At 41.8% G+C, this 22,346-nt stretch overlaps 1 protein-coding gene across 5 annotated transcripts in view; it reads right to left on the reverse strand.

Annotated features, from left to right (window-relative positions):
• ASAP2 (ArfGAP with SH3 domain, ankyrin repeat and PH domain 2) overlaps window positions 1-13,859 on the reverse strand; it is a 166,023-nt gene extending 152,164 nt beyond the window's left edge. For 3 of the 5 annotated variants that reach the window (XM_038397777.2, XM_038397776.2, XM_038397773.2), the window contains exon 1: window positions 13,474-13,762. In XM_038397777.2, coding sequence (XP_038253705.1) covers window positions 13,474-13,599 — 126 coding nt within the window. In that variant the 5' untranslated portion in view covers window positions 13,600-13,762. Of the gene's footprint in view, window positions 1-11,119; window positions 11,259-13,473 lie in introns of all 5 variants that reach the window. The other 2 variants (XM_043510273.1, XM_038397774.2) reach the window with 2 other exon arrangements.
• Between the last annotated feature and the right edge of the window lie 8,487 nt (window positions 13,860-22,346).

Below are 22,346 nucleotides of genomic sequence, written 5' to 3' on the forward strand. Positions count from 1 at the left end.
TGGGAGCTATTTTAACAGAAGTCAGTAATAGTAATCTGCACTAAGAGACATCTTCATCATGCATATATGAAGCTACCACACTGAAGGAAGACAACAAAAAGAGGAGAAATTCCTCCATCATTGGATTTACACTAACCATGGTATTTTTATCCTCCAGACAAAACAGGAGGCATTTCAGGAAGCGAGGAAAAGAACCAAAAAAAAAAAAAAAAAAAAGGAGACATTCTGCCAAACAGAACACCTCTAACAAGTATTACTTAGAGAAAAGCTGAATCATCTGTCAGAAGCTAGTATAAGCAGAGCTAAAGTAATTATTTAGATTTTACCTTTCTTTTAAAAAGTACATCATCATCAGGTTAAACTGCTGGGAGGGGAGCTATTGGTGGGTTAAGAAACAGATGTCCCTACTTATTTTACCAGTAATAGATTAGATTTTTACAACTGAAAAAACTAAAAACCATCATTTTCCACCCCATGATGTGTTTGTTTACTTTTTCAACTTGATTCATCTTACAAAATAAAATGAATCTCTCAGTTTCACTTGTTAGGTCTTGTACTAGCTAAATCATGAATGTTTAAAAACAATTTTGGTCCAATGCTGTCAAATTTTACAACCTACTTCTTCATATATGGCAGCTACCAGACAGTATGCTATAATTTTGATTCTATTTTCCCCGCCATCATTAGTAGGACAGTGTTCCACTTCTGAAAAATTCTGAAATGGGCTTTCAATATTAATACAAACACTTTTACATCAAATAATTAAATCCTTACGTTACAGCATAGTTAATGGAAGATAAACAATGTAGTCAGAATAAATTTAAGATTAGCTCAGCTTCTGGCAAATAAGTGTTTGATGTATTTTAAAATCATCCTCCTCCCTTGGCTACTATACAGGAAGAGGAATCTTGTTAATTTCACTCTGCTGATGCTTGGCCAAGCTATGACAGGTAGAAAAAGCACTGGAGCTCCCTGTGTACAAACCCAGGAAAGTAACACCACATTAATTCCCATTTGGAAGGGGGGAGTGTTTTTTAAATGAAAGCATACAGAAAATTTTTCATACATGGCCATGGATTTTGGGTGCCAAACTAGACACTCCTTATTACATATTCTCTCTAGGTGGGCACCCAAAAACAGAAGCAATCAAAATCAGAGGCCACCCCTGAAAATGCTGGCCTTAAATTTTTGTGGAATGGACAGCTTTAACTACAGTGGAATTAAAGGTTTGCGGCAACCATGCTCCCCCGGAAAGCTTCTCACAGGCCATTACAGAACGGGCAAATTATTTTTTAACCCCCGTAATTATTTGTTTATTCTATAGCAACTCTGAAACCAGGCTGTTATCTGCCATCCACTTGAGGGGTAATTAAGATAGACTACTATTACAAAATCAAATCTGTTTTTCTTGCAGTGCGACCTCAGGCAAATCACTTCTAGCCTCTCTGTGCCTCAGTTTCCTACCAATAAAAAGGGAATAAACTACTTCCACACCTCATAGGAATGCTGTGAGGAAAAATACATTATAGATTGTGTGGTGCTCATATGATGCCCACCAGTGCAGACTCTTAAGTACCTAAAATAGATATCTAAGATAGCTAGAAGGCACTGAACTACTTACACTTTTAATATTAAAGCAATTGAGAATACAGATGAGGGAAGCATGTTGTCCACACTATGATATAATCAAGAACAATAGTTAAACATTACAGTGACCCAAGCAAAACAAAATGTAGCTTACAGAATATTTAACAATTTCATTGCTTCTTTGATTCTAAACCAGTTCTTTCGGCATTGCTAATATCAAGTCTACACAGAGCTCAAGGCATGAGAAAACTTCATTTTCAATTTTTATTGTTTTGTAACATACACCTACAGTACTGTAAAGGAAAAATGAATTGATAAAATATATATTTCATACATGCATTGCAAAATTCTACATTGCATGCCTTGTAGCTGACAATGGAACAGGTTCTATGTAGCATGTGCTAAGGAAATTTCCACTCCTACGCCTTTGTTCAAAAGGTGATTCTGTTTGATTGCTTAAAATGAGTAGCAAATGCAGTTTTTTCCTAAATAGACTCCCTTAAAATAGATTAGAAATTTCACTAGAACTGTATTTTGTCACAGGTTTCAGAGTAGCAGCCGTGTTAGTCTGTATTCGCAAAAAGAAAAGGAGTACTTGTGGCACCTTAGAGACTAACAAATTTATTAGAGCATAAGCTTTCGTGAGCTACAGCTCACTTCATCGGATGTATTTTGTCAGAAAGTCTTCACTATAAATAGGCACGAATTTATAGCACCAGAGAACAAGCCATATGAAAGTTCACTTAGCTTCAGGACTTCCTTATTTCACTCTATACCATCTGAATGTTCAACAAAGCTTTCAGAAACATAAAATTGGTTAGTTCAATTATAATCATGTCTGCTGCTTTGAGGTATTCAAATACACACTTAACACAATCCTAGACAGAATTATAGACTTCAGGATGAAATTATACTGATAATCTGATCTTTACTCGGGGTAAAAGAAGGGCCTATGAACACTAGGTGGTTTTATATAAAATATTGCAATTCCACCCCTAGACAACATTGTGGCTTAAAAACAGAGTTTCAGCCTTCACTCTTAACTCCTGGCTTTAAATATAGATGCTACAATTGATAACATAACTGTGAAAATTTACGTGAAAAACCGTAACGGCTAAGAGACAGATTTGTAAGATTTGGCCACATATCACAAATATTCCATGGTAAACATTTTTGTGTAACTGAAAGAATCAATAAGTATGCACAAAGACAGAATTTGAAAAATTTCCTCAGCACCTACTCACTTGAGGAGTGAGGGCCTCTCTACACTACAAAATTAGGTTACCACATTAGGTCGACCTATAGCCACCTCAGTAATTAAATCGGCTGTTAGTCTCCGCACTAACCTCCTTCAGCCGGTGGTGCACATCCTCACCAGGAGCGCTTTCTCTTACTAAAGTGAGGAACTGGCAGCCACGCAGGGCTCATAGCAGAGCCCACCCGCCCCGGGACTGACATCAGAGCTGTGACCCAGCAAGCGGCTCAATTTCACAGCAGGGAGACTACCAGAAGTGAAATTGACATTCTGGTCAGTTTCACAGCTGCTAATATTTCACATTTCTGCTCTGGCTCTGGCTGGCAGGAAGCTCACAGCTGGAGACTCCCACCCCCCACACCAGATCCGTCAGCCCCATTTAGGGCTCACAGCTGGCGTCTCTGGAGCTGACAGCTGGAGCCAGAGACCAAATGTGAAATAATAGCAGCCGTGAAACTGACAAGAAAATACTGGTGGGGGAGTGGCACTATATGTGAAAGAAAACAGAGTCAAATGAAGTAAAAATCTTAAGTGAACCAAACTGGTACCATAAAATCTCTATGGATAGTAATTCCATGCTTGAATAATAAGAATATAGCAGTAGAGATATACACCGGATCCTCGCTAGAACGCACATCTATATAGCACGAATTCGCATATGACGCGGTCGCAGCCATGGATCCCAAATTTAATTACTTTAATTGCAATTCATTTTAACACGGTCTCAGCGTTAATGTGGTATTGTGCATGGATCCAAAATCCCACGTTCTAGAGAGGGTCCAGTGTACTACCGACCACCAGACTAGGATGGTGATAATGACTGCGAAATGCTCAGGGAGATGAGAGAGACTATAAAAATAAAAAACTCAATAATAATGGGGGATTTCAACTATCCCAATATTGACTGGGTACATGTCACCTCAGGATGGGATGCAGAAATGAAATTGACTTACAAGGAGAGGCTGAGAAAACTGAGGTTATTTAGTCTGCAGAAGAGAAGAGTCGAGGGGGGATTTGATAGCAGCCTTCAACTACCTGAAGCGGGTTCCAAAGAGGTTGGACCTAGGCTGTTCCCAGTGATGGCAGATGACAGAACAAAAAGCAATGGTCTCAAGTTGCAGTGGGGGAACTCTAGGTTGGATATGACGATACACTATTTTACTAGGAGGGTGGTGAAGCACCGGAATAGGTTACCTAGGGAGATGGTGGAATCTCCATCCTTAGAGGTTTTTAAACCCCGGCTTGACAAAGTTCTGGCTGGGATGATGTAGTTGGTGTTGGTCTTGCTTTGAGCAGGAGATTGAACTAGATGGCCTCCTGAGGACTCTTCCAACCCTAATATTCTATGATTCTTGACACCTTAAAATGATTGCTTTTTGGAGTAGCTACTCCTGGAACCCACAAGAGAAGAGGTAATTCTTGATTTAGTCCTAAGTGGAGCACAGGATCAGGACCAAGAAGTGAATACAGCTGGACCGCTTGGTAATAGTGACCATAAAATAATTAAATTTAACATTCCTGTGGCAGGGAAAACACTATAGCAGCCCACCACATTAGCATTTAATTTCAGAAAAGGGAACTACACAAAAATAAGAAAATTAGTAAAACAGAAATTAAAAGGTACAGTGCAAAAAGTAAAATCCCTTTTAAAGAGCCATAATAGAGACTCAACTCAAATGTACACCCCAAATTAAAAAAAACACAGTAAGAGAACCAAAAAAGCACCACCGTGGATAAACCACAAAGTAAAAGAAGCAGTGAGGTGCAAAAAGGCATCCTTTAAAAAGTTGGAAGTTAAATCCTAGTGAGGAAAATAGAAAGGAGCATAAATCCTGGCAAATGAAGTATAAAAATATAATTGGGAAGGCCAAAAAAGAATTTGAAACACAGCTAGCCAGAGACTCAAAAAGTAATAGCAAAAAAATGTTTAAGTACATCAGAAGCAGAAAGCCTGCTAAACCATCAGTGGGGCCACTGCATGATCAAAATGCTACAGGAGCACTCCAGGATGATAAGGCCATTGCAGAGAAACAAAATTTGTTGGCCAATGTTGATAAATGCAAAGTAATGCACACTGGAAAACGTAATCCCCACTATACATATAAAATGATGGAGTCTAAATTAGCTTTACCACTCAAGAAAGAGATCTTGGAATCCTTTATGTATAGTTCTCTGAAAACATCCACTCAATTGCAGTGACAGCCAAAAAAGCTAATAGAATGTTGGGAATCATTAAGAAAAGGATAGATAACAAAACAGAAAAATATCATATTGCTGCTATATAAATCCATGGTACACCCACATCTTGAATACTGCGTGCAGATGTGGTCACCCCATCTCAAAAAAGATATATTGGAATCAGAAAAAGCTCAGAAAAGGGCAACTAAAATGATCAGGGCTATGGAACAGCTTCCGTATGAAAAGAGATTAATAAAACTGGGACTTTTCACAGCTTGGAAAAGAGACAACTAAGGGGGGATATGATAGAGGTCTATAAAATCATGACTGGTGTGGAGAAAGTAAATAAGTGTTATTTACTCCTTCTCATAACACAAGAACTAGAAGTCACCAAATGAAATTAATAAGCAGCAGGTTTAAAACAAACAAAAGGAAGTATTTCTTCACACAACGCACAGTCAACCTGTGGAACTCATTGCCTGCCAGAGGATATGGTGAAGGCCAAAACTATAACTGGTTTCCAAAAAGAACGGAACAAATTCATGGAGGACACGTCCATCAATGGCTATTAGCCAGGATGGGCAGGGATGGTGTCCCTAGCCTATTTGCCAGAAACGGGAAATGAATGATAGGGGATGGATCACTTGATGATTATCTGCTGTTCATTCCCTCTGAAGCACCTGGCATTGGCCACTGTCAGAAGACAGGATACTGGGCTAGATGGACCTTTGGTCTGACCCAGTATGGCCATTCTTATGAAAAATCAATTTCACAGCTTGTAGGCGCCCTGCTGTGAAACTGAGTCTCTAGGGCTCAAGCAGTCAGCCCTAGGGCAGGGGAAGAACTCCTGCTGTGAGCTCCACTGCCAGGGCTGACAGCCAGGAGCCTCGCTGATGCCTCCTAGTGACGAATTGGGGCAGGGAGAAGGAGAGCCCGAGCCCAGCCATCTCCTGATGAGGGGAAAGAGAGCCCAAGCCCCAGCAACTGCCAGGCTTGGGCCCAACTTTCTCCCCAATCCCTCATCAGGAAGCAGTAGAAGGGATCAGAGCTATCAGTCCTGGTGGCAGTGATCTGGGCTGTCAGCCAACAGGTGATGTAAGTAATGCAGTGTCCACACAGACATTGCGTCACCCCTAAATACATCGACCTAAGTGCTACGCCTCTCACAGAGAAGGAGTTATGTCGATGTAGTTGGCAACTTACATCAGCAGGAGCACCATTCTATTGTAGATACATATATTTAGGTCAACATAAGTTGCCTTATGTCGACCTACCTCTATAGTGTAGACCAGGCCAAAGTCTACTAGTCTGGATGAAGAGGACCAGCACCACCTATTTAATTTATATTGCCACATCTCCACTCCTCTGCCTTCTTCCGATGAAGTGAGCTGTAGCTCACGAAAGCTTATGCTCAAATAAATTTGTTAGTCTCTAAGGTGCCACAAGTACTCCTTTTCTTTTTGCGAATACAGACTAACACGGCTGCTACTCTGAAACTCCTCTGCCAATAAGTCAACTTCTGTCCCCCCAAATAAATAATTTTGAAATATACATACTAGTTAAAGTCTGGCCAATTCCCTCCTCTACCTCCCACTCTGAATAAATGAAATGTAGCCTCCTCGCTGGTTCTCACTGCCCTCTCCTATACCTTGGGGATGAGGAGCTGCTATATCCCTTTTCATCTCCTTCCTCTATCACTATACTTTCTCCAGAGGATCCTCCTAATCCCATTCAAGCTTCTGTGGCAGTTCCTCAAGGGCCTGGTCCTTGATCCCCAGCTCTTCTCCTTTGACAACCTCATCTGCAGACAACCTCATGTGAAAACAGATTCAGCTATCATTTCTGTACTGAAAACTCACAGGTCTACCTCACTACTCCAGACTGGTCTCCTGTACAAATTAATATCTCAGCTTGTCTCTCTGACATCTCCCTGTAAATGTCTAGCCATCAGCTCAAGTGCAACATAGATTAAAAACTGTATTTTAGCTTTCCCAATACCTCCTCACTACTGCCTTTCTCAATTACTCTAGACAACACCATCGGCCTGTCCGTCACTGTGACCTGCAACCTGGGCATCATCTTCAACTCAAACTTCTTTTTAGGTCCACACATCCAGGCCAAATCTTACAGATTTTTTTTTTGCGTAACATCTCTAAAATGTGGCCTTTCCCATCTATCTAAACAACTAAAACCCTCATCCAGGCTCTCCTCATCTTGATTCTCAATTACAAAATCCTTTTCTCCAGCCTTGACAAATGCAATCTTGCCCTGCTCACATCTATTCAGAGTGCTGCTACAAAGATCATTTTTCTAGCCCATCACTTTGACCATGTCACTGCTCTCTTCGCATCCCGACTAGATCCCCCTTCTCTGTCACATCAAACAGAAGCTATTTGCCTTCGCTTTCAACTCTCATCCTCACCCTACCTATCATCCCTCACTTTCTTTTTAGATATCGACTCTTATTGACTTATTATCTGCTTGGAAATATTTCCTTCCCCCATCTGTTTGTATCTATCTGCTGTCTCCTGTCATACACAGACTGTAAGCTCTTTGGGGCAGCAAATGACTTTTTGTTCTGTGTTTATACCAGGCATAGCACAATGGAGTCCTTGTCCATGACTAGGGCTCCCATTAATACTACCACTAACAACATTGTAGGAAGAGAAAGAAGAGAAAAATGAAGAAGAAGAATTAGACATCTGCTCATGTTAGTTGAAAGCAAAAAAATATACTGAGTCTAGAAAATCCTGCCACTGAGAAGTAGCAAGAGAGATGGGGAAGGGCTGAATCACGCTGCAGCATGGTTCTCTGGAAATTATATACCTCCCTACTTTTGGGGGAGTGGGGGAGACAGACAGGGTAAGGTTGATGGTGGAGAGTTTAGTATCACTGGTGGGACAATGTCCCACTAAAACCAGTTTCATAGTGAACCTAGATGACTTGTTAAGTTTAACTGCCTAAACATCCTCCACACTAGAAAAGGTTTTCAGTCCATATTTAAGGGCTAAATTCTGTCTTCTGACACAGCTCCAGCTGAAGTCCTAGAATTTAGCCAGAAGACTTTATACACTACTCCAGCTTATTCCTTCATGACCCCCTCTACCCGCAAAATAAACACTGCTATTTGAAGACATATTCCTGTTTGTACCATGATGATTTTCCCCAGCAACATCAGATGACTATGTCAGAGGTTTATAACTCCAGAAGAGAAGCATTTAAAAATATGATGACTTTATGAAGCTATATCCAGTAATAAGGGGAGAAAATGCACAAAGATGTTTTGAAAGGAACAACACAGTGTGCGCAAATATGTTTTTATTAAAAACTAAATATAAGTTAAGGTTTTAAAATTTTCCAGAATGCATCAAGAGATGCAAGTATTCTTATACCTCTGGAAAATAGTAGGAAATGGTTCCTTCTCACTCAGATTATTTATACAGCTCCCAAAAGTGTGCTAGGCACTTCACAGAGATATAAAAAGACCGGTTTCTGGTCCCTGCCCCAAAGAGCTTAAAAAATTTAAATAGACATCATAAAGATACTGCATGTGTATTCAGAGCCATGTCTCTTTACTGACATCAATTTTTACTGCTTTTTCCCATTAGTCGTCCAAAGCTTCAACAGCTAAGAGAGAGCAAGCTGAATTCTATTCCTTTTTGTGCATTACTGTTATTTACTGAGTTTCAAATCAGTTACACCTCTCCAAACCCACTGAAGGCAGTGGGGTTGCTGTAGATCACACTTCAGACACAAATTCAATTTTGGTCTCCAAAACGTTTATTATGGGGGATAATGAGGAAAAAAAACATATTGTGACTGAGAGCACCCGGGTGAGGTTGCGGGGGTGGCAGTTATGGAATCATTGAGACACAATAATCATAGAATCTCCACAAAGCTGGAGATGAGAAAAAAATCAATACCCACACCACTATTTAAATTTAGTTCTGAGGCTAAACTAGACGTAGGGGCTTGATACAACCAGCCTCCCCTAAAACTCATTTCTTTAATTCACATAGTCCATCAGCAATAATCCAACAAGAAATTTAAAGAAACAAAAATAAAATTAATTAAAATATTCTGCACTTTATGAAATAGGACACACATACTGTAGATAAATCATGGCTTGTAATTCTGCCTTTTATGTAGTGTTTACCACACTAATTTTTCAGATTTTAAACTCCACAATCCAGGAATTTGTGTATCCATGCACATACAACCATAAATTCTATTTTTTAAATAAAAATCCATGCAACTAACGTAACACTTGCTACATCACATTGTTCACTGCTCACGTGTTATGCTCTTTTTCCTTTACCCTTAATTTGTTCTGTCTACTTGTTTTCTATAGGTTTTTTTACTATGCTCATCACACAGTATCTGAGCATCTTCCAGTTGTGCATTAAATGATATAATTAACATCTGCCATGTGTGGACTATTCTCTCATCCTCTCCTCAGGAGGAGAATTGTATGTGCAGTAGAGTATTTTGTTTTGGTAGGGTTTTGTTTGTTCGTTAGTGATATGCATTTTGCTACATGTTTATAAATTAGAGAAAGCAAGTTTGAAGAAGTACGCCTTGCACTTGGAGCACTTAATGCACGCATTTAGATTGAAAGCTTTCTGGAGCAGGGACTATCTACAGTTCTGTGTATACAGCAGCTAGCACAATGGGGCCCTGTTCTCACTTGGTCCTTAGGCATGACCATAATAAATATAATAAATAATAAAAAATTAGTATTTGGTTCTTACAGATTTCAGTACCAGCCTTTGCTATACAACTTTTGCTTAAAACCATTCACAAAACACATACATGGATTCCAGTCATCACTAAATGAGTTTACGGAATAACAATTTCTAAAAATTGTCACGACCCCCATGATTAGTGGCATCTCACAGAATTCACTACAGTTGATGGGTCTTTTTTATTATTATTATTAAAGTCACAATGTAAAAAAGAGAGAAAAATGACCTTAGCAATAGCAATGGTAAAGTCAGGCTTTTGCTACTGAATGTGCACAGCATTAAAAAGTCACTTCACATTTGTAGGCCCTGCTACAATATGGGCATCTGGAACCTATACTAGAAATGGAAAGCTTACAAATGTTAATCTTTTTTTAAACTAGATTACTGATTTTGAACATCCCCTCCCCCAAACATATGACCCTGAGCTGAGCTATCAGACTCTAATTTAAAACTTACTTATTACTACATATGCAAAGATTAGAAAATATGATATAAAGTGCCTGATCTTCAGCACTGCTGCAAACTTGCAAATTGATTTCAGTGGGAGCTGCAGATGCTCAGCACCTCTCAGGACAGCATCCTAAGAACGAAAAAATTGCAGGAATGGTGGAATCACTTATCTTGTACAACAATACTGACATTTTTGTCTGTTCCAAGAACAGATCTTTCCTAACTCTCTTTCTACTAGCAGCAGCAAACACTGATCAGATTCTGGTACTCAAATAACACAGTACAAATAGTTTGGAAGGAAAGTAAAAAGGGGAGCAGGGTTACAATTTAATGATTTCTGCAAACTGTCCATCATTTGTTCTGATCTACTCACTGGCAGAAGCTAGAAAACTGCTTCCACCTCACCTTCAAAAGAAACTTTTCAAGGGGAGGCTCAGTCATTAATGATATTTAAAATCAGATAATTAGCAGATAAGAGTAAAATGACAGGTTTCAGAGTAGCCGTGTTAGTCTGTATTCGCAAAAAGAAAAGGAGTACTTGTGGCACCTTAGAGACTAACAAATTTTATTTGAGCATAAGCTTTCGTGAGCTACAGCTCACTTCATCGGATGCATTTCCACAACTATTCTACAGTCCACCAGTTTTGTAAGTGTTCAGTTAGCAAACTAGTTCTTTCGTGTCCATTGATTAGCTGAAATCCAAACACTACCCAGTAGTCTGAACAATATTCCTTTTACCATCCCCCATTTCAAAACACTACATTCTTAAACTTTACACAGGTACATAACCATATTTCCTAGATTTTATACCATACTGTATGCTGTAGTTTAGTTAGCACACTGAAAAACATATATACTGAGGTTTCAAATCTGTGTTAGTGAAATCAGAACACATTTACTTTACCTTTTCAACCACCAGCTTCACTAAGCGTTGTTTTTCATCAAGCTGATATACTAGCTTCTATCAAACCTCTAGAAAAAAAGTGTTGTTTTCTCTGTTATGCAACGTATAGACAGCTTTTTACCAAAGCAACATCTTTAACCTGAAAAACCAGACAGACCACCAAGCATGAAGGACATGAATGTCAAAAAATTGAATATGAACCTAGATTTTATAGATTTAAACCTATGAATATTGTCCTTTAATTCTTGAGACTTTTTTTAAAAGGAGTACTCCATTTAATTTTGTAAAAGCAGTACTCCATTTCATTAAATAATTTCAGGATCTCAGTAGGAACAACCTATTGCTGATGTTTTGCCAAAATTGCTAAAGAAATTAATGACAGTGAATAAGCAGAGTGACTGCCAATATAACCTCTAATGCAGACTTGTAAAATTCTACACAACCTGGGTAAGTATTTTTGATAGACCTGTAAAATATTGGTTGTATTCATTATCATACAGAATAGATGAGCAGATTTTTTCCTGAGCTAGTAAGTTTTCATGGCCATTTTGCCAGGCTTCTCTAAAGAAGATTTGTCACATACCTGCAACCTCTAAAGATGCAAACTGGGATATAACATACTGATTGTGTTTCTTTGAAACCAACCAGCAATGTAACATTGGTCTGACCTGAAAACAAACTGATAGCCAGATTTTAAAAAGACAGGAATCAAACATGTTCAAGTTTATATGTACAGCATTCTTCTGATTGTAAAGAACAGTGAAGTTTTCGAGAATGTTGTTAGTTCATTCTCTTCAGACCCCCCCAAATAAGTACATCAGTACAGCCAACTACATATGCTAATGTCATGAATTTGGGGTGCCCAACACCTGAGATTGTCTTAAAAATAACGACCTTTTTAAAAATAATATGTTGGATTCTTTTTCTTGCCTTCTTATCTTTAAGGGTTCACATTTTCAAGTTTTTTCTCAACAATTGGGAAGACTAGAAACTCACTCTTTAAAAAATTTACAGTTGAGATTCTCACATAATCATATAGTTCCAAGAGAAATGGCTTTTTAAAAATATATAAATAAAATATCATGAGACTTGTGATAAAACCAGGAGATCTGACAACACTACTTACAGTTACTTGCTTTAGACCTAAATAATTTCAGTAACTGTTCATTTAAGTTTAGTAAATTTTAGGCAGAAAAAAAGACCCTCACATTTATAAATATTCTCTAAAAACTTTGCCATTGATATTTAATTGCTGACCTTAAAATCTGCTTTAAAAGGTATAATTAAATACAGGTGTTTAAGAATAAGTTTGTGTGGAGGGAAAAATTACTTCAGGAGCAAAACAGTAATTCCTTCCATACAGATTATTTTGAATTCAAAGTCAAGGGTTTAGGGACTGGCAAAAAAAGGCATTTAAACAACAAATGCTCTGTTTTGTTCACATACTCAAGATACTTATATAATTGATAGCTTGTGGCATTTTTTTTGTGGAGAGGGACACTTCAAACCTAGCGATTCTCAAGAGTTTTGTTTAATTGGTGTTTTTAAGCTAAACATACTGCAAAATAAGCAAAACCAAACAGACGCACAGTGTATCACTTGATGGAACAAATTACTCTACATAGCAAACAAGATTATTTTGTTTACAAGTTAGTTCAGAGAGGCTGCTACTATAATCAAAATAGGCAGAAACGCTTTATTTTGTTACACACAGGACAACAAGAGACGGGATGGCTTCTATCAGACCTGCCCCAACGCTCCTTTGAATGAGAGGGAAAAGACTCCCTCCTCAGTTTTTACGGTCTCCCTCAGGTGAGGGAGGGTTTTGCCAGAGAAATTTCAAATTTCTTTAACAAAAAACCTCCCTCCATGAGACAGACACAGCTCCCCTCCCCAGGGGTGTTGCTGGGGGTGCAGCCAGACACCCCCCGGCGGGGGCAGGGGGGAGAGGGGTAAAAGGCCCTATATGGCAGGCTGAGGGGGGCACAGCCCCCCGGGGATGGGGGGAGGCAGCCACAGCCACAGCCACCCTGCCCAGGAAGGGGGCTGAGCCTCTGGGGGCCGGGGAAAAGGGAGCCACAGCCCCCCTCCCCGCGCCGGCGGAGGGGATCGAGCCTTGGGAGCTGGGGGGGAAGCAGCCACAGCGCCCCACGCCGGCGAGGGAGATCCGGCGAGGAGGTTAAGCCCCGGGCCAGCCCGGCGCGCCCCGCTCCGAGCGGCCGAAGGGCGCTTTCCCAGGCAGTCCCAGCAGGCAGCGGCGAGCGCCTCGTTCCCCGCCGCGGCGGGCAGGGCGCGGCGCCAGGCCGGAGGGGGCTCTGCAGCCCCTCCCCGCCCGAGCCGCCCCCGGCTCTCACCTCCTCGATGGCCGCCACCGTGTTCCTGCACTGAGCCATCCGCGTGGTGAAGTTGGAGGCGGTGGGAGACTTGTAATCCTCATTGGTCTCGGACACGAATTCCGACACGGAGATCTGGTCCGGCATGGCGGGGCGGGGACGGGACGGGGGGCGGGCGGCTCCGAGGGAGGAAAGGGGTGGGGGGGGGGCCACCCCGCTTACATCGCTCAGCAACCGGCGGCGGCAGCGCCCTGCTCACACCCCCGCCGCCGTCTGGCGTGTGTTGTTCTCTCCGGCGTCCGCCCAAGGAAATTCCCCGCAGCCGCACCCCTCCCTCTCGGTCACCCACGGGGGAGGGGGGGCTGCTGCTGCTGCTGCTGCTGCTGCTGCTGCACGCCCCTCCCCCTGGCAGCACACAGACTGGGGCGGCCACCACACACCCCTCCCCCCCGGCAGCACAGACAGTGGGGAGGCCACCACACAGACCTCTCTGCCATCGTACAGGCTGGGGGAGGCCACCACGCACCCCTCCTCTCCCTCGCCACCGCACAGGCGGGGGGGGGGGGAACTGCTACACACCGCCTTTGTAATCACACACTGAGGGAGGCCACCACAAACCCATCCCCTCCCTATCGCGCAGTGGGGGGGGAAGCTACTACCACACACCCGTCCTCTCCCCCACATCACACTGGGGACACTGCCACCCCCCCCCCATAACACACGAGGAAAGGCCACTACACACTCCTGTCCTCTCTCGCCGCACACTAGGGGAGGCCACTAAACACCCCGCCCTAGTCACTGCTGTGGGAGGCCACCACACAACTCTCCCCTCTGCCATCACCCGCTGGCAGAGGTCACCATGCAACACTGCTCTTCCCCATCACACACTGGGAGGATTGGGGCCACCACACACCCATGACTTCCCAACTATAGGCTCTGGGGAGCTGCCATACATCTCTCCCACAGTATATACTGGGTGTGGGGGCAGCCACACATCCCTACTCTTCCTGATCACACATACTGACAAAGGATAGAAAATAAAAATCATGCAATAAACTATACCTGTAAATCTGAGATAAAAATATCTATGTTAAAATGAAATCAGGCTGACAGTACATGCACACAGTGCATTAATAATGTAATGGTTAAATACATTACAACACTTTTGTAAATATCCCAGAAACAAGCACTACAAATCCAAGAAATTCACAGTTCAGGTTAAAGAAAGCCATTCCATTAAGGTATGGAAATGCAGTTAAGATACCCACAGAACCTTAACTCGGCCTTGTATTGTTACCATGAGGAAACAGCGTAAGCGAAAACTATTCTATCTTTAACAATCAGTTTAATCTAATCTAAAATCATGAAGGTTAAAATGCCTTAATCATAATTGTATGTTTATTGCGTGGTGTCAATAGGGTCAAAGAAATCAATAAATGCTAAATTTCTTAAGGGGCCCGTTTAAAAAAATAATTTTAACTCATAAACATTTATTTGTAAATTCTTAGAAATTTAATTCTGTACTCAAAGAGTACATGTTGTAAATTGGGCAGAACAACTCCCCTTTAACTATGGAGTCACAAACAGCACTTCTGTAATACATTCAACTAGTTAGACAGTTGCAAGAGGGCAGTTAGATGGGCATAAAGCTTGTGTGATAAAGTATGGAAATAGTACCTACAGCATAAATTAACTAAATTTCTTTCAGTCCAAAGGCTCTCAGGGCTTTTCCCAGCCTATTAGCCCAGGGTTTCGGATACGTCTCTGGAAGTCTGTGTTTTGTCCTACAATCTTCTCGCTCTTCCATTCATTTTTGTGTCATTATTACTGATTATTTATTAGTGTATTTTTAAACATCATCACAGGTGTCCAGAACATTAGATGGGCACTACTGTAGTTTGTAAAAAATCCAAGTAAATAAATGTGGGGCCAGTGGGGTATTACCTCTTTCTGAACCCATACCAGCTTTTGTTAGCAAAGGAGACAATAGAACTCATACTAATTTTTCCTTTAACATAACGAGAAAGAGTCTTCAACAGCATATCCTAGGCTGATGGTGGCAAATCAGGTGATGGACTGTGACCATCCCTCTACCTATCTTTTTCTTTTTCCCTTCTCCCTGACTCTTACTAACTCCTTTACTCTTACTAACTTCCCCAAGCCAGCCATGCTTCGCCCTACCTTTACCCCTCATTTAAAACCAAAAAACAATTCTTCACCATATTCATTTGCTCGTAAGTTCTATCCCCAAACATCTTCATTGGTTTTGTGTCTTATAGGCCTTTGCAGCAAAGCGGTTATGATAGGGTACCCAGAGTATTGTAGGATGGAGCCAGGATTCATCCATCCCTTATTTCCTGTTTCCCGTTTCAGTCAGTGGGAGTTTCCCCCCATTTTGTTGTGATGCAGTTAAATAACCGCAGCAAGTTCCCAACCTGTGAGTAGACTTATTTTGTTGCACTGAGCTGTGCCTTTACAAAAGCCCCAATCCTGCAAAGACTTATGCACATAGTTAATTTTACTCACTGTGGGTAGTCCTGGGACAAGTCAGTGTATAAAGTTAAGAATGCAAGTCAATCTTTACAGGACTGGGGCATTAGATTGTAAATCCTGTGGGTCGTGGATTGTCTCTTATCTATATTTATAGAATACCCAGAATAACGGAGACCCAGTCATACCTGAGATCTTTTGCACTGTACCATAATAAATATTTGCTACTAGTACTAAAAATAATGATAACATGACATCTTTGTTTTTAAGTCAATTCATAGTAATACTAGTGGAGTGATCCTTACACCCACAGTATTATTAAAACTCAATAGGCACACTGCGATTTTTAAACTATCATGTCATATTCCACAAGATGGGTGTCACAGAATGGCAGGTCCCTGTGAATCAACTAAGCCCATTGCCCTGAACCAGATAAGGTGAGCCCAATTCAGCCAATTAAAGAGGGTTGGAAGCAGCCCTGGATCCGTTGCTCCAAGAAGAGAGGAGATCCTCAGCTAACTGAGGCTGGGAAGCTGCTAGGAGCTGGAGTGCCAGAGACACCTGAGATGGATGGCCCTGAAGCCTGGGGCCAAGGATTAAGTTAAAAGACTGTTTTCTGTTTGTTTGCTAACTAACTTCTGTTAAAAAATGAACCTTTGTGCAAAAGACTGGGCGTGGAACACATTTTGGGGCTGGGGAGAAGCTTGGCCTGGGGACAGTGGCACATTTATTGGAGAAAATATGAGAAGGAAAAAGAACTTGGAATGTGGACAGTAATTAACAAAACAATTTTTTAACATATTGCAACTTCCCTCCCACCATATGTAGTCCAAGTTCATAGACCACTAGGGTTACCAGGTGTCTGGTTTTTGATGGTCGAAAAGGGACCCTAGTGGCTCCAGTCAGCACTGCTCACGGTCCGTTAAAAGTCCAGTTGGCAGCGCAGCCGGGCTGGCAGGCTCCCTGCCCAGTTCTGCATGTCTCCTGGGAGGCATGTCTGGCTCCTAGGTGAAGGGACGGCCAAGAGCCAGCTCTGCAGCTCCCATTGGCTGGGAACTGTGGCCAATGGGAGTTGCGGGGGTGGTGCATGGAACCACCTGGTCACCCCGCTGCATAGGAGCCAGAGGGACTTGTTACCACTTCCCAAGAGCCTCCTAATCTCAGTGCTGCCTGGAGCCCACACCCCCTCCCCTGTCCCAACTCCCTACCCCAGCCCTGAGCCCCCTCCCACACTCCAACTCCAGCCCCTTCTGCCCTTGAAAACTATTAATTAATTTTAATAGATCTTGAGGCGGGGGGACTATTGGGTCATCTGGTCTGACCTGTATAGCACAAGCCATCATGTTTCCCCCAGTTACCCTGGTATGGAGCCCAATAACTGGTCTGACTAAAGCATATATTTCAAAAAGGCATCTGGCCTTGATTTGAAGATATTAAGTGATGGAGAATCCACCACTTCCCTTGGTACTGTGTTCCAATGGTTAATCATCATCATCATCATGTTCCTATTGTGCCTATTATTCTCCTCCACTCCTGACTGTTTCTGGCAAGTCTTTCAATGGTTCCCCAGCTCTGCCCCAGGTTTTTCATCTCAGCTTCCACAGCTCTTCACCATGTTGTTTTCAAGTGGCCTCATTTTCAGTTGCCTTCATGAGCTCATCTTATTGCTACTCTGGTGATGGAATTAGTTTCCATCTGAAGCACATGACCAATCCATCTCCAGCGCCTCCTGGCAATGATGATGCTCAGATCCTCTTGGGGGCACTGTGTCAATAGATCTTGGTTTAAGATTGTTCTGGGTCAAAAGATATGGAGGATTTTTCTGAGGCAGGTTGTATGGAATGAAGATAGTTTGGACATGTCATTCTTTCTCATTCCCCAGCATTCTGCACTATAAAGTAGTGTTGAAAGTACGCAGCTCTGATAAATCTTGAGTTTGATTTTGGTGTTGTATTTTGATGATTTCCAAACTGTATTTAAGCTCCTGAAGGTGTTCCTGGCTTTACTGATTTTGTTGCGGATGTCCTGGCTTGTTCCACCATCCTGGCTGGTGGTGCTGTCCAAGCATGTGAATGTTTTTACACTGGTGAGAACATAATCCTCTATCTGTACTGGTGATGGAAAGGGCGTGGATGCACAGACCAGATTTTCACTCTACAAAACGTAATACAACAGTACTTAGAATGGCCATGGCAACTCTACATATATTTCATAGACTTTGAGAAGGCTTTTGATAGCATTCACAGGACCAATCTACGGTGCATTCTGCGGGCATATGGAAATTAAAGAGTCCTTTTAACTCAGTATTTTCTCCTCAGTAAGGTATTTATATACTGTAACCAAGTCACCTCCCAATCTTCATTTTCATTTAACCTTTTAAGTCTCTCACTATAAAGCATTTTTTCCAGCCCTTGAATCATTTTTATGGCTCTATACAGAGGTCAAATCTCTTTCCTAGTCCTACTCACTACTCCCCTCTGTATACATTCAAGGATCACATTAGCCCTTGCTGCTAGAGCGTCACACTGGGAGCTCATGTTCACTTGTTTGTCTACTATAACCCCTACATCCTTTTCAGAGTCGCTGCTTTCCAGGATAGAGTCCCCATTCTCTGAATCTATGAATAAAGGCTGCAGCACAGTAGCATCTGCAATCAGGCAGCAGTGAGCAAGGCCTGTTTGCACTTGAGCTTGGCACAACATGGTTTTTGGCTCCAGGTTCCCCTTAGCAGTCTCTCTTTCGTTGTTACTGTGCCTACCAGTCTCAAACCACCTTCTTGTTCTCTCTTTCCAAGATGAAGGTCTGGAATGCCATCAGATCTATTTTTTTTTTTTTTTTTTTTTTTACCCAATCCCTCCCTGCCACGGACCCTATAGTAAAAAGAGACAGGTAACATAAGAGCATCTGCCTAAAGGGCCTAATCTTGAAAATTGTTCTGTCCCTTTGTGGAGATGTGGCTCAGCACTGGTGCAGGCATCCATCCATGCAGAGCAATTTGCCCAGTCAAACCTTTTGTCTCCTTCCATACAGGCACCACCCAGAGCCTGGGGGAGGGGAAGATTATGAAAATCAGGAAAATTCAGATTAAACAAACATTTCTTCCTGTGAGTAACCATGGTTGACTTTTAACCACTTTTCTCTCACTTCAGTTCATTAGCATGATCACTATACAAATGTTGCCAATATGTAAAAGGCCTGTCAGAGGCAAATATAATAATATTTTGGACATATATTTGATTTTTTTTTTACTGTAGCACCTAGGAGCCGTTGTCAAGGACCAGAGCCTCATTGTGCTAGGCACTGTACAAACACAAAACAAAAAGACAGCCACTTCCTGAACCAACTTACAATCCAAGTATAAAACAAGTGACAAAAAATGGATACAAATAAATAGATGGGGGGTGCAAGAAAATATTGAGACAGGACTGGTCAGCATGATAGGTCTTAGCACACCAACAGCCTAACTATTATCAAGTTTTTTATAAGCATCCTGGAAAAGAAGAGTTTTGAGGGAGGATAATGAGTTAGTTTTGCAGTTGTTTAGGGGTTGCTCCTCTCCAGAGTAAGGGACAGCACGGGAGAAAGCATGAAGGTGCATGTTTGAAAATTTAACAAGGGGGCAGTGGAAGCTGGCATCATGGGCTGATCAGAGGCAGGAGCTGACATCTCAGTAGTGAATGAGAGAGGATAGGTAGGGTGGGGCTAGGCTGTGAAGGGCCTTGAAAGTGAAACTGAGTAGCTTATGTTTGATGTGGTAGAAAAAGGGGAGACAGTGGAGGGATGCAAAGAGTGGGGTGACAGGGTCCAAGTAACCTGCTAGGAAAATGATCTTTGCAGCAGCATTCTGAATGGATATGAGCTGGGTAAGACTGTATTTGTCAAGGCCATAGAGAAGGATGTTGTAGTAATTGAGACATGAGATGAGAAAGCCTGGACAACAGTTTTAGCTGTGTGGATGCATAGGAAAGGCCATATCTTAGCAATTTTAGGCAGAAAGAATCTGTAAGGTTTAGACATAGCTTAGATGCAAGGACCTAGAGACAGGTCCGAGTCAAAGATGACATCAAGGTAACAGGCCTGCATAATATGCAAGATGGTGGTAGTGCTACAGTGATCAAGAAAGGAGATAGTGGGGAAAGCTTGGGGGAATATTAAGAGCTCTGTTTTATCCATATTGTGCTTGGCTGATGGTTAGACATCTACGAGAGACCAAGAGACAGGCCAAGATTTTCATTTGGATAGGAGACAGGTCTGGAGAGAAGGTATGGAGACGGAGACGAGACAGGGACCAAAGACAGATCCCCCACAGAAAATTTGAAAGGGTAAGAGGAGGATCTTCTGAAGCAGTGTTCCCCAAACTTGGGATACCGCTTGTTCAGGGAAAGCCCCTGGTGGGCCGGGCCAGTTTGTTTACCTGCCGCGTCTGCAGGTTCGGACAATCGTGGCTCCCACTGGGAAGCGGCGGCCTGTACGTCCCTCGGCCTGCGCCGCTTCCCGCAGCCCCCATTGGCCTGCAGTGGTGAACCGCGGCCAGTGGGACCCGCAATCAGCTGAACCTGCAGACGTGGCAGGTAAACAAACCGGCCTGGCCCGGCCCGCCAGGGGCTTTCCCTGAACAAGCGGCGTCCCACGTTTGGGAAACACTGTTCGGAAGCATATGCTAAAGGAGAAATTAGAGAGGAAGGAGGAGAACTTGGTGAGTTACTTGATATGCTTGGGGTTTCATCCCTGATATATCAAGCAGTTTCCCAGGATTGCTCAGTAGTATATACAGTAAAAGGTTTTTTCTTCTGTAGTCATTTATCATTATTGTCCATGGCTGATTTGGTACCAGATTGCCTCAGTACATTGCTCTCTCTGGTGCCACATTCTTTGGTCTCAAGGTTATGCACAGCTTTTCCTCATTACTTTTTTCTTATAATTTTTGATAGTTTGAAGAACTATTGTTGCTTTTTGGCCCACCCTTGTATTTATTCTGTTTTAGCTTATGTCTTGGGCTCCCCACACCTCCTTTGCAGTATTTACAGCAATCCTTATGTGCATTTAATAAAATGTTTTCCCTATTTCTGTCAAAGACATGTGATCTAACGGAATGCAAATAGCAGGTGATTCACAGAAAATCTCATTAGCCTCATTGATTGCCTTTCAGCATTTTTTTTTTCTGTTTTTGAGAGAGAGAATATTTACTAGGATGCTAATAAAGCTAGCCCATTCAACAGCTAATGTTTAGGTGGAAAAATGTACAGTTCAATATATGTTAAACTCGAAGATTTATATAGCATATACAGTTTATATCAGAGAGGCAAGACACTGTTCATTACACTGTGTTGCCAACTCTTGCAATTTTATCACGAGTCTTGTGATATGCAGTGTTTTGCTTAAAGCCGCAGGTCCTAGATTCCAATGATTTATATGAGACTCTCAGCTTTCATTTTTTAAAAGTAAGTTTCTAGCCTTCATGGTTCGGGAGAAAAGCTTGAAAACTTGAACTCTAAGACTGAAAAACCAAAAGAAACCCAGATTTTATTATGTTTAAGGCTAACCCATGATTTTTGAGGGCCTGACTGATGGTTTCTTAATGCTTGGGGTTAGCAGTGCTGTAACAGCAAGGAGGCATGCTGTTTGAGGATGAAGTTACAGGGATTCTGTTAGCTTGAAAAATCACATTCCTGTAAAATGCTGTACCGTCAATAATTCTATATTTAAATATGATTATACAAATAAATGTAATTGCTTCTAAGATTCCTATAAATGAAAGAAATTAGCTAAAAAGTCTGTTCCATTTCCTTATTTTGTGCATTGGCAACATTTTATCAGTTTCATTTTTTACAATTTTTTTTAAAGATCAGTTGAATTGATCTCACCCACAGCTCTCGGAAGAGTACACATATATGCCGTTTCTCATGCTCTTCAGCAGGGTGTTTACTTGTAAAAGTAGCAACAAACCTGAAACTGAAGAGGCAGAAATCAGGCACATGCACAAAAAGAAGTGCAGGAGGGTTGGGCCTGAGCATTTTTTGCATTGTTTATCTCTCAAAATCCAAACGTTTCTTCTAAACAACAGGGGAGAATGCTATTGAAAGGCTGAATTGATGGGTGTTGATCTTGTGAGCCCTCCAGTCTAATGGGAGTTTTCCACATGAAGTCTTGCAGGACCACACCTTATTTTACTATACCCTCTGTGTTAATATATTAACATTAATTTTTGTGACAGAATTTAAGATTGTATCAATTTGGATGAATTGCAATAATTTGTCAATTTTAGCAGGATTCTGAGATGCATGAAGAAAGATGTCAAATTAAGAATAGGATATAAAAAAAAACCCAGTAGATATGGGAGTAATTCCTGCAGTAGAGATAGTTTTAGGACTGCTGCAGCAGTAAAAATAAAAGCAGGAGAGAGC

The sequence above is a fragment of the Dermochelys coriacea genome, chromosome 3 (assembly GCF_009764565.3).
Source record: "Dermochelys coriacea isolate rDerCor1 chromosome 3, rDerCor1.pri.v4, whole genome shotgun sequence".
Taxonomy (NCBI): Eukaryota; Metazoa; Chordata; order Testudines; family Dermochelyidae; genus Dermochelys; species Dermochelys coriacea.